Source organism: Numenius arquata, chromosome 2, assembly GCF_964106895.1.
Source record: "Numenius arquata chromosome 2, bNumArq3.hap1.1, whole genome shotgun sequence".
Taxonomy (NCBI): Eukaryota; Metazoa; Chordata; class Aves; order Charadriiformes; family Scolopacidae; genus Numenius; species Numenius arquata.
In genome coordinates, this window is record NC_133577.1 from 102,729,846 (window position 1) to 102,743,016 (window position 13,171).

Genomic DNA, 13,171 nt, shown 5'->3' on the forward strand with positions numbered 1-13,171 from the left:
GAGACCAGATGCATAAAATGCATCTGAAATTGTACTAAATATCTGTGCTTGGGCACCTTGAATCAACCTCTGCATGTCTGATGTTTCTGTCTTCAACGATATACCAAATATATCTTCCAATTTTAGTGAAAGCATAGCTTTAGTGTCTGTTGATTTCTGCAGCAGTGGGAGCTAATGTTAGTTGTTCAGGCCCTTGCAGCACAAAATGTGTAAAACTCCTGTGCTAGACTACTCTCACTGGTTTCCAAGCAAGCTCCAGATAACAGAAAAGGCTATCTAAGAAGTGCCCTCCCCATTTCTAGACATTTGCATAAATAGATATTTTCTGCATTCCCTCTAGTTCCAATGTGTTAGCTAGCACTGCAGCTTGCAGCGTTCATCATCTTCATCTGGAAGACAGAAATCAATTATTTTCACAGCAGCAAGCCTCAACTTCACATTAGGATGTACAGTTTCCTCTGCACATTAACATAACCTGTTGCAATATCTATTTTCCCAAGAGGATTTTTAAAAGGAATTTCTTCTGGGGACTGAGGGAAAATTTACTTATACTTTTGTATTTTAAAGAGATAAAACACTATTGGCAAAGAGACCAAGATGCTTATCTCCACAAGACCCTTTATGATGACTGAAATTATACTGTACAAGTGTTTGCCTAAGCTTTCTATCATGGACATTGGGAGCTTATACTACTGCCTGATGTCTTTCACATCAGTTTCCCTTTGGTCTAAGAAATTTATATTCTACCTGTGTATAACCCTCACTCCATGTAAAATTTAACATGTAATTTTCATTGCTTTTATAGCCAAACCAACTCATATGATTTCTTAATAATGAAACTGGATTTGAATAAAAAACTAACACTTTTAGAAAAGGAAGCAAACAAAAACAATTGTCATATGGATGAAAGCAGATTTACAGTTCCAAGAAAGTCCCCAAGAGTCCCTTACATGGCATTAAATAACTCTCTTTAATTACATTCATTCATTTGAATCTTGTGGTTAGGCTGACCTAACGGAGACAATAGGAGGAAAATGGAGAAGATGCTACCTAGTCCCTGAGCAGTTCAGAAAATTAAGAACATAACTAAGAGCGTTCCTTAAGACTTCTCTTATACGTCATCATCCAGCCAGAGTACCAAAGGTCTGATCAGTCAGGTGTAGGGAGATCTCACTGTTCTGGAAAGGACCGCCATGGAGGCTCACAAGGGAAAGGGTTTCACAACCAGAACAAAGCAAAGTAGCCAGGGTCCAATAATCATTACACATTTCTTTGATTCATAGATTCATAGATTGGTCCAGGCCGGAAGGGACCTCCAAAGGTCATCTAGTCTGACCTCCCCACAGTCAGCAGGGACACCCCCAACTAGACCAGGTTGCCCAGGGCCTCGTCGAGCTTCACCTTGAATATCTCAAGGGAAGGGGCCTCAACCACCTCCCTGGGCAACCTGTTCCAGTGTTCTACCACCCTCACAGTAAAGAATTTTTCCTAATATCCAATCTAAATCTCCCCTTCTCCAACTTAAAACCATTGCCCCTCGTCCTGTCACTGCAGGCCTTTGTAAACAGACCCTCCCCAGCCTTCCTGTAGGCCCCCCTCAGGTACTGGAAGGCCGCTATGAGGTCTCCCCGGAGCCTCCTCCAAGCTGAACAACCCCAGCTCCCTCAGCCTGTCCTCATAGCAGAGGTGCTCCAGCCCCCTGATCATTTTGGTGGCCCTCCTCTGGACCCGCTCCATCAGGTCCATGTCCTTTCTATATTGAGGGCTCCAGACCTGCACACAGTACTCCAGGTGAGGTCTCACCAGAGCAGAGTAAAGTGGCAGAATCACCTCTCTGGATCTGCTGGCAACACTTCTTTTGATGCAGCCCAGGATGTGATTGGCCTTCTGGGCTGCGAGAGCACATTGCCTGCTCATGTCCAGCTTCTCGTCCATCAGCACCCCCAAGTCCCTTTCCTCAGGGCTGCTTTCTAAGATTTTCTATGATTTGAGCTCATGCTTAAAAAGTACAATCACTAAAAGTATTTTAAAAAATGTTCTAAGATCTCTTTCTTTATTTTGCAGGATCTCAAAATATTTATGCATAACCTGGTGGGTTTTGCAGAGCCTTCATCATTGTAACATTTTTATCTTGAATGCCTTAGGTGGTAAAAGTTACTGTTTCTACTGAACTCCATCAGCCAATACCCAAACAGCTCTCAACAGGGCTTTTGGTGAGTAAATTAACACTTACTAGAATTCTTTAAATCTCTTCTATGTTAATTTCAAAATTAGTTTCTGAGATTCATTTAGTATTAAATTATATAACTCAATTATATCTCAAATTTAGTATTTGGTCACCTCTATGGATTTCACTTGGAAGAGAGAAAAAGAATGTCAGGCTTACCACCACACAGCAGTGGTTTTTTCTGCATAGCAATTAACTATGCTGTTAAATACTTTATGCACCAACTATCGTTTGCATTTGTGTAGACTTTTTATGCTACTTTAAGAAATGGAGGATCAAAAATGCTGAACTAGCAAGAGTTACACAAACAAGACTTAATGGATTAGTGACAGTTTGTTTGCTGAACCGCCCCCAAAGGGCAAAAAAATGAAAAAGAAAAAAAAAACAATTTAGTAAAGCTTTTTCAATTACTTAAAAAGTATAAGGTAAACTTCCTTCACAGACACATTGCCAGCAGTAGATCAAAACAAAACTGTATTTTAAGAGTCTCTAAAAACCAAACCACTAAATTTAACCAACTGTATTTTTGTAAATGAGCAGCTTGTACAGCGCAGTGCTTCAAGAATTGTGCCCTAGGGAGCACTGCTCTGAGCAACGCTATTCCCTTTAATACTTGCTGGCCCGTGTAGCAAGGACACCATTTGAGTTCCTTATCTGCAGGCAGCCCAGGGTAACCTTACCTGGGTTAGTGTACAAGTGACTCTCTACAGTTTTCCCAATACTCTGCAGTTTAACAGCCTGAAGGGACTCATCCCCATGCATGACTGTCGGCAAGCTGCCCAGAGCATCGTGAACCAAATTTGCCACTTCTCTTACATCAAAGAGCTTCAAAAGTTCAGAGTACACCGATGGGAACGAGCTGAGAAACACAGCCTAGAGGAAAAGGGCAAAAATGGACAGTCAGATATTGCAGTATAGTTTTGACATTTATAGAATTTAAGCAACGATAGACATTTAAGTAACTGTAGAAAAATGCCTGCTTTTACATTTCAAGGTGGTTAGTAGCTTTGAAAATAGTCATATTTTCAGAAGAAATAGCCTCACAGTCATTAACAGGCTTACACTTTTGACTATTTTCCTTTAAGCATTATCTAATGACTCTTCATTTCTCCCAGGACAAAGCGAAAATAAAAAGTTCAACTTAGAACAAAAGTATTTATACTTAACAGGTTCTTCACGATCTATGTGAGAGGAAATTTTTAAGAGGATAACAGAAGCCAGCGGATAACAGAACAAAAATATTTGAGCAGAGTTGCTTAGGTTTGCTTTGTTTTAGATAAGTAATATAACAGCCTCCCTATCTCTCATTTTTCAAATAATGAACATTTTTATTTTGGAGTGAGACAGCACTGGCAGTCTTGGTTCACAACAACAATCCTAAAATAGGGTAAATTAATTGTTGAGTATAATGAATATGGAAGGAAAAAAAAAAAAAAAAACAACACTGGAAAAGAAAGGAGGGTAATGCCAGAGAGAGGAAGCTAGAACTGACATTCTTTTCTTCCCCTGCAAATCCTGCTGACTGAGAAAAGCTACTCGTACCTCAGACCTTCTTCACACTGGTGTCAGAACAGACGACATACAAGGTTAAAGATACTGAAGAAGAATTCCAAATGCTTTTATCATTTGCTATTATCTTTTCACTCCACCTGCCTACATGATATGAGATGGAAGAACTCTCTGAATTGCCATTTTATTGGAAGAACAATTTTCTACAGAGCTTAAGAAATTAATAATTATTAACAAGTCTTAAACACCTTTTGTAACAGAAACAGGGGAAGAGGATGGTATATCTATGAGCTGTAGAAGTTGGTAAATCTATGGCACTCAATGTAAAGAGCTGTCTCTTGTGTCTTTTGCCTCTGCACTTCAGCACTAATCAATTGAGTAGTCTAAATTGAAACAAAGATACCCGCTGAGTATTAAAACATACAGTTCATCAAGACTTAAAAGTTTTCTGTAAAGCATGAAAACTCTGATAGTCTTTTGTATGCCTCAAATTGTTCTGTTCCAATGTGCTTAAACTAAGCTGTAAAATGCCCAAAACAGAGAAATTATTTTATTTGCATCCAGCAATATAATTATTATAATTATAATACAATTATAATTCAAAATTAAATATTATATTTAGGATTATCTATAGGACAAAAGGCACAAGGAAGAGCTGAAAATGCCATTTTGCTCTAGCAAAATCACATTTTCTTTCCTGGGAATACAGGTAAGGCCATGCATGCATTTTATATATTGGACATGAAAAGTGGCAATAAGCAAGGTATGCTTGAAAACTTACTTGTAGCTGGGACAAAGCACTAGCTCCTTTGCTCTCTTGGGAAAGGAAGAAGCGTACTGACATAAGAAGCTCTTGAATACAACAGCGAAATTCCTCCTCATTTTGACCACCAGTGGCAATAGAGAATAACCTTCGAGACTGAACTATATATTTAAAAATATATTCCTGTGCCTAAAAATGTCAAAACCAGAGATAACTCACAAAAATGAACCAGCTCATCTTTAAATAGGACATATGCAATGCTTATATCATTCAAATAGTGACAAGGGTCTGAAACAGGACCCTGTTATATTAAATAACCATGTTATTTAATTCTGGCAAATCTTTCTGTTGAAACACTAACACTTCAAAAGTACATACGCAAAAATACTCTTCTCTTGCTTTTCATAATTTCTACAAACTAGGGAACACAAATGGAAAACCACAAAATTTCAACACTGCCCCATTCTCCCATCCTTTGCATGTCTTGAGCTACAGAAACACCTACTACATAAACATACAATATAAGAAATAAGCTCAAACTTTTGAGCTGTTTTTGGAATTTCCCTTCCTGCTAAAAGTTGTTTTTCTGTCCAATGTTAACCAGGTAATACTAAAAAAAAAAAACAAAAAACAAACCCTTAAATTAAATTGCAAAACTGTTGGAAAAAACTGTTGGAACATAAATGAAAAATATAGCCTTTTCTTATTAGCAAGATGCCTAAGTTAACAGCAGCACAGAAAAGCACAGAAGGGTACCACATCGACATTTTATTTACAGATTGTGGCACCTGTCCCAAATGGGATTATTGTGTTGTACAACTCAGCCTGACTCCATGCTGTGCTCTGTTGATGGTACAAAATGGGGCAAACAAGATCAAAGAAACCCACCATTTTTAGTAGAATTTCCCAGTGTCAGGATTGAACCCTGAAGTCAGCGTGCATGTCTGCCATTTAGATTCTCTTACGCGACAGATGTTAATACCACCAATGCAATCTGTATTTGATTTCTTAGATCTACCTCCTACTCATGTATAGCCTAACTCAGTAAGGAACATAAAGCTACAGAGTCTACTGATAGTAAGCTCCATTGATCAACTAGTGACAAAAGAGAACGATGAATAAACTGACTGCACTGAAAAAGTCTGCAGGTCCCTAGAATAAGGGACTAATTCTACCATTCCATCATTTGTACATACTTTGCTTCATTTTCTAAGTTAAACCTGTTCGTACTGTATGAACATATCATTCAAATATATAATTGCCTTCAATAATTCTTATTACCTTTAGTACTTCCTGTATGTGCTCATGCAGCTCCACTTCAGTGACTCGATCAATATGCCACTTTAGTACTTTTATAAGATCTCTAGAATAGCACATCAGAAAGTATTATAACACACAAGTGGAAGAATGATTAACTTTGTACTTAAAATGCAAACCAGTAGCTCTTATATGAGAAACATTGCCAAAATAAAGATATGACTAGATTTCACTAATCACTACAGACCCGGTATTACACTTAAGTTTGCAGTCCGCTGAAAGCCCCCTAGTAGATCTCTGACGAACAGGAAATAACACCAGCATTACATATGCAGCAGAATGATTTTGACAGGGACACACAAGCTCGGTTAAGCCAGAAGAGTCCCTGCCAGCGTGGACTACACCTGCTATTCCATGCATTGGTTTGCAGTCTCACTAAGCTGCATTGGTTTTAATGGAAGTTGAGGTAGCAAATAAATACGGAGAGTACAGCAACGGAAGTGATACTTCTTAGGGCACTGCTCTAAATAGACAGTGAACACAGTTGCAGCTGGATGATGTTACGGTTTCTACATTTTCCAAAGTAATTCAAATAAAGAAATACACTGAAGAAAAAGATTTAAAAATGAAGCCAACGTTAGAGCATTAGCAAGTAAGCTTTCGGGTAACTTAAAGTTACTTTACTCTTTTTCAATGGCCCAAAACTGGGCATTCATACAAGCATTGCATTTTATTTCAAACGGTACCATTTAATTTAGCCTAATGATTGATTCTGCTTAGTTTACCAATAACTGTCAGTATTCAAATCAAAGAGAAAAAGTACAGACTTCACCTGTATGCAAGTGCTCCTGCAAAATGACTTTCAATGTAAGTGTCCATTACTGGCTTAAAGTGGTGAAACTTGCTGTCCTGCAGCAAATTTATTATGTGAACCTAAATGTGACGGAAAAAAAAGAAAAAAAACAAAGCTGGTTTTTTTTTTTCCTAACTTAGTTCTTAAATAGTCTTAAGCATCATCACAAAACGAAACTTACCAAACAATTGAATACTTTTGATCCATACTTTTGAGAGTTTTCATCTAAAATCCCAAATAAAGTGTCTAGTGTGTCTTGAAGAAACTGATCAGAGAGAATACAAGACAGTTTGTTATTAAATAGTTATTTTTGTGACATGCAAATGCATTATTTCCCTCATATTATCTAAAAGGATAGAAATGTATATACCTTCACTATTTCTGAACCATCAATCTCTTTCAATTTTGAGAGGCAACCTGCAATTTTCTCTGGGTGGGTTCTCCATTTCAGAAGGTCAAGCATATCTCCTGCAAAAACAAACTGCAAGATTAAAGTTGGAAGCAAAGAATCATTTCAGATTTTAAATTCTCCAATTACAGTCCACTCAGCAAAACTTGGCATCATTAAACCAAAAGAAAACTTCTCAAGATTTGCTATAATATGATCTGCCCAGCAACAAATTTTCATTCCATCCCATAGTTGTTCCACCATTAGAAACATAAGAAGACAGTACTGGGCCATTAAAATCAGTCTCCTGTGGCAACTGTATCATGCAATCTTGTTCAGATATTTGTCAACCACCATCTTAAGAAAAGTAATTATTTTGCTGTTTCTTGTCCCATTGAACGATGCTTTCCAGACCCATCCTCTGACAGCTAGAAACAGTCTCCTAACTACTAGTTTGAATATATTTAAAATACTGATCTTCCTATGTCTTGTTAGAGAACAGACAATGCCTCTAAGATCCCGCTTTATTAATAAACAACACAATATCTTCTGAAAAATAAACTCTTCTGAGCTAAAATATACCTGTCTTTGTACTTTCTCCTGTTTTAATTCATTCTCCTTCAAGTTTTCTCGACCAAAACGGTAACTACCTTACATATCAGCTTACACCACCGTTTTCTATATATTTAGCAAGCTCATATGTCTGCTGTAGTCACCTGATATATATGTTCCAGAATGTGAGGGTTTTTTGAGATACATCATATTGGTGACACAAACAGGTATTTCTCCTGTTTAATATTGTTCAGCTCCCTGGCTACAGCAGAATTCCCCAGAATCTGAAACTAGCAACGAGCTAGTTCCCTTTTAGCCTTTATTTACCAGTTTTAAAATTCTTATTCTAGTCCACATCTTCTCTAATTTCCCATGTGGTGTGCTATTGAAGTCCAGATGGTTTAGATATGCTACGTTTCCTCTGAATAATAATAATTTTAAAAACCCAAAACTCTGAAAAGAAAGATTAAGAAGTTTATTCTGGCATGATATGCTTTGATAAAGTCATCTTACAGCACATTCCATTTAGCTACATGTCCATTTTTTCATCCATGATTTCTTCTAAATACTTGCATAAAATTCATCAGAAAGGTATGGTCCAGTTAACATATCTGCTTTTCCACCTGTCTTAAATGTAAGTACTATATTTATTACTCTTCGGTCATATGTCATTGCTTTCAGCTTCAGAGTTGTGCTAAAAAAACCACCTTGCTATGAGACTGGGAATTTCATGTCCCATACCATTCAATACCCTAAAACAGAGTTTTGCAAAAGTGTCCTGGTTTTTCAGCAGTTTTCACTTGATCCTGAACTCTGACACATTGCTGTTATTTTTCTCCCTTCTGTTGCAGCTTCCCTGCTTACTCCTCACATTTTCTGCCCGTGACTCACTTGTTCAGGTCTGCAGCACTCCTTTCAAGTTGTATTCAGTAAAAGTTCCACATAGTTTTGAACTGTTGAATTAAATAAATCCCAAAGCTGCTCTACATTCAAGTTTATTACTTCCACGTTTCACTAACCAGCTGTTCAGAATTTCTGAAAGCTTGGCCATTTGAAGCAGAAAACCTTAACCGCTATCCAACCATTGTATCAGTTTAAGCTGAACTACTGTCTAGTAGATCACTGTCCAGCATTGTCTTAGAAGGACCCAGTTCCTCCAAAATGTTCTCAGTACTTATCAAATTAAGAAGCTAATAGCAAGTTTTCCTCTTGGTTCAGCAACTGTTTGGGTGCTTTCTATCATGGAACGTTTTCACACTCAAGTAACATTTGAGCCACGTCCATCTTTGTGTCATTTCTTTCCCAGTTTGCTCCAGGAAATCTCCTCTCCCCCACAACAAAAAATGAAGTAATATTTCAGTCTTTCATAACATTAAATAAATCTCTACCTATTTTCAAATCTTGCCAGAACTGTTAATGGCAGTCACCCCACATGCTACTCCACTAATATTTTGCTACCTTAATTGATTTTGGTGGGCACTAATTCTTTTTATGCATTTACGCATTTCTTTTTTGCTTTGCTTCACGCTGTGCCAGTATGGAATGCTTTGGATTAAAAGAAAACCTTGAGTTGCACAAGGAGTGCTGAAGGGTCCCACACATGCATCAGAGGCGCATCCCAAAGACCAAGGACCAATGTTAGGTCTTATTATTCCTTCTGTCAGGAATTTTCAAGAAACAGGCATTACAAATCCAGTGAACCGCATTTGTCTTTTGGATAATTACATGGACTTCTACACTTTATTCTGTTTAAGCCTCAACTTCAGTTGAGGAGTAGCGAGACTAGCTGAAGCTGTCAGTTCATAGCAGGAAAAACACTTCTTTACAGGTTTGCTGCAGGACCTTGGTAGAAGACAGTTGACACTCAAAATTAGGGATTTGTTGGGGGATTAAAAAAGAAAGAGAAAGCAAATGTAAGACACTGACTTCAAAGCACTTATTTCAAGGGAAATGCTAAGGAGGAAAGACATTGCTGAGATAACATTAGTGAATAGCCCAAGCGTAAATGACACGAATAGAAAATCTGACATGTGAATCACAAGGGGAAGGAATAGCACCGTGTCATGTATTAAAAGAAATGAGAATATAAAATCATCCCCAAAAATAGGCCCACTAGGAAAACACAGTTTTGGGAAAGGGAAAAAGTCAATGCTGCTGATAAACTTTGCTGAAGAAGAAAACATTTCCAATGCCTTCCCTTAATCATGATCACATATGTGCATTTAAAATAGGCTACACCTGACCTACCATTCCTACCAAACAAAACACTTCCTTCTCAAAGTCTGTAATTTAAATCCAAAGTGCTAGGTTTAATAAAAGGTTTAGGATCATGCATATAAGGAAGTGGTTTGGGATGATCTTTCCATCTCACTCCTATAAATCCTAACACATCAGAAATTGGCCTGATGTAGCACTACTGCACTTCAAAAGGAAAAAGCCGAATTCCAGAACTGGCAATCTGCATTGCTTTCCCACCAGGCTGCTTCTGTGGTTTCCAACACTCCCTCCAAACTAGGGTCACTCTGGAAAGCTGCCCCCTGTTACTTTTGCTTTATTAATCACCAGTTTGGCTTTTTTAAAAATGCAGATAGATGGATTACACCTCTGCCTTGCAGTTGACGTGCTGTATGGCTTGTCGCTCTGCTGATGAACAGCTGCCTACTGGGGATGCGCCAATCAGCGCTGAGAAATGAGTGGATGCCAACTTGCTAAAATATTCTGACTTGCTGGATGGATCCTGAGTCTCTGGCAGGCAGAGATCCTGCCTATACGTCAAAAACTAACTAAGACTGCATTGATAACTACTCAGTAGAAAAATACTGTGTTCTTTCTCACTCTTTTGGGGTTTTTTAGGATAATGAAATATTACTAATCCAGCTCAGAATGTAACATATAAAAGCTGGTATACTTTTTTGCTATCTGTTTAATTAACTGATTAATTATCCAGGATCAAAAGTCAACCTAAGGAAAAGCTAACTGGCAGACAGATAAGAACACGTTCTTATGAGATATGTTGATGAACGCACTGACTCCCCTGGTTAGAAGGTCTCTGAAAATTGTTTGGAAATAATCCTAAACACCCTCCAAAGTACCCAGGGTAAGGAAGATATGGGTCCCAAGAACCAGGAGTCAGCCTCCTTCTCCCAGTCCCCATAATTTTAAAATGCATGAGCGCTGATGGCATGTGGGAACAATCAATGAGAGAATGACAGCTGAGTAAAATTTCCCAGCAAGCGAGTAAAGCTGTGGCCCAATTCAGTCACACCCTTTACAAGTCTGGGTTCGGGGTCCTCCCCCACCCCATGGCCAGACCAATATCATAATTTTCAATTCATTTCCAGGCTGGACATTGTTGTTTGTAGACCCAGGCAGATCTCTGAGGACTTCAGAGAAATTTCCAAACTTAAAAAGTGATTAAAAAATAATCAGCAATTTTCAGAAATACTAATACGAATGTTTACTAAAAAAGTAAATACAGAGATCTTTTTAATCCTGTATTTTTTAATAAATATGCTACATTCTCTCAGCGATAACTGAGGTAATGCTCACATGACCAAATATCCACATGCTTTGCTCTATGTTCATTTTCTGAGCATGCAACAGGTTTTGGCAAATTTTTGTTTAAAAGAATGGGGATTTGGAAACTCACCAAGATGAACTTCCCAAAGAAGATCCTTGGAGAAAATATGAGCCTGTCTATTGAAAATATTTCCACCCTCTGAAGTACTGCTGAAATAATTGTTAACTCTTTCAGAGCTGAAAAGGGGATCAGTATTATTCAGATATTCTACACCCTCTTACTCAGGCTATGGTTAAAACAAAAAAAAAAAAAAAAGAAGAAATTCTATGCCCTGGTGTCACACGTCTATTTAGATTTATACAAAATAACTCCTGTACTATGAACATAAATTGGTATTATAACCCCAGACAACAGCTCAACTATTTATCAGTGAGATACTTAAGTTCCAGGCAGCACTTCCAGGCATGTGTAAGTACTAGTAGATTCATGTGATTTCCTGAATCAAGGCCTTTAACTGAAGCAAATTCAGTCTCTGATTGCCTATTAGCAACCTTTGGGAAAATCTTTTATTGGCAAACTTTTATTACTTTGAAGCCAATTGCTATGGGAATACAGAATGGATGTGCACAGTGAAACAGACCACTTAACACTTGCACATAGTTCTATTTTGGACACTTGCTACTAAATGGTGAAAATTAAGGTGATTATTTCAATTTAAAAAGGTGCTCTAGTTGTTGATAAACACCTATAACACTTTGCAAGCAATTAGCAATTTTATCATCATACATTTAAGAAGGGTAAAGACACAGATATTTACACACAAGCAAGATCTTAAAACTGTGATAAACAGCTTAGAAAAAATAACATAAAACTGTGGGGATATCAAAGAATGGTCAGAAACACATTACCAAGCAAATACACAATATTTAGAAATTTGTGGAAAACTGTTTCAGTTACAAATGGTAGTTAATATGGCAAATAGACAAGAATCTTAAGAATTTTATACAGAGCAATTGTAGAGTGCAAACACATTTTCAAGCATATTTCTATCTGCTGCTCCTTATATCCAGTGTATAAGATTGTTTTAAGTAGCAGTAAATGTTTGTTGGCTTAAAGGAGAGAAGTGATACAACAAAAAAGCAGTATGTGCCTAATTAAAACCAAACTGCCACAGCCTAAAGCCTACAGCAAGTATTTAATAAAAAGTCTACAACGAACAGATTAAGAGGTTTTGTAAAGCAGCTGGGTTTTGATAGTTGATTCCAAGAGTGCTGCATTTGATTCCAATATCATGTTAACCTAAAAAGCTTTCTTGAACTACTTAAAATCAGTGGTTTATCATGCTGCATTGGTTTCCATCTGGATATAAAAAATTATGAAGAAAACCAGTTTGTAAAATGGATAGAACATAAGCTATTTTTGAGTACATCCATGCTTGCTTGGCACAGAAAAGGCTAGCTATCACACTCATTTGAATTCATCATGTTTTAAATAATCAACATATCCTACCATTTTGCGTGAGTTTAGTGGAACAGAGAAAGGATGTAATCCAGAAGGACTCTTTAGTTGTTTTTACTGCTTGGCTGTTGTTTCCTAGGAAAATTCCCTTTGAAAAGGGGAGTTTGAGGTAGCGACCAGAATCCTGAAGGTTTGTGTTTTCTTCACACTGTGAGAAAAAAAAACAGTTAAAATAACTGTGCTGCATAAAAACAAAGGACCAAACCCTTAAATTGTATGAATTATTATTGTTCCTCTGCCAGAAATTGAAAAATTTTCACTATGCCTGTTATAGCCTTGGTTTTGGATCATAGCTTCACAACTGACATTGAAGTATAACAAATTTGCAGAGGGTATGCCAAATGAATAGGTACAAGTTCTGGTGTTAAAAACTAAAAGTTACCTGGGAGCATATCAAATCCTCTAAACAAAAAGATAACTGCTAAATGTGGAAGCAAAAATTCCACAAAACTGAAATAACTCTAAAAATTATAACATTGAGTAGATCTGCATAAATGAGCTTGCTTGATTTTCCAGCTTCAGCAATTAAGTAAGAGGGTATCATGGGGTTGGCTTTGTGAGTTTTAATTGAACTTACCTTTGTG

General features: G+C 37.4%; 1 protein-coding gene across 1 annotated transcript in view; it reads right to left on the bottom strand.

Annotated features, from left to right (window-relative positions):
• DOCK4 (dedicator of cytokinesis 4) overlaps positions 1-13,171 on the bottom strand; it is a 163,669-nt gene that overhangs the window by 75,784 nt on the left and 74,714 nt on the right. The window contains exons 19-25 of the mRNA XM_074167652.1: positions 12,579-12,735; positions 6,980-7,077; positions 6,791-6,874; positions 6,589-6,689; positions 5,781-5,862; positions 4,518-4,688; positions 2,908-3,100 (exon numbers count right to left, since the gene is read on the bottom strand). Of these exons, the coding sequence (XP_074023753.1) occupies positions 2,908-3,100; positions 4,518-4,688; positions 5,781-5,862; positions 6,589-6,689; positions 6,791-6,874; positions 6,980-7,077; positions 12,579-12,735 (886 nt within the window). The remainder of the gene's footprint in view (positions 1-2,907; positions 3,101-4,517; positions 4,689-5,780; positions 5,863-6,588; positions 6,690-6,790; positions 6,875-6,979; positions 7,078-12,578; positions 12,736-13,171) is intronic.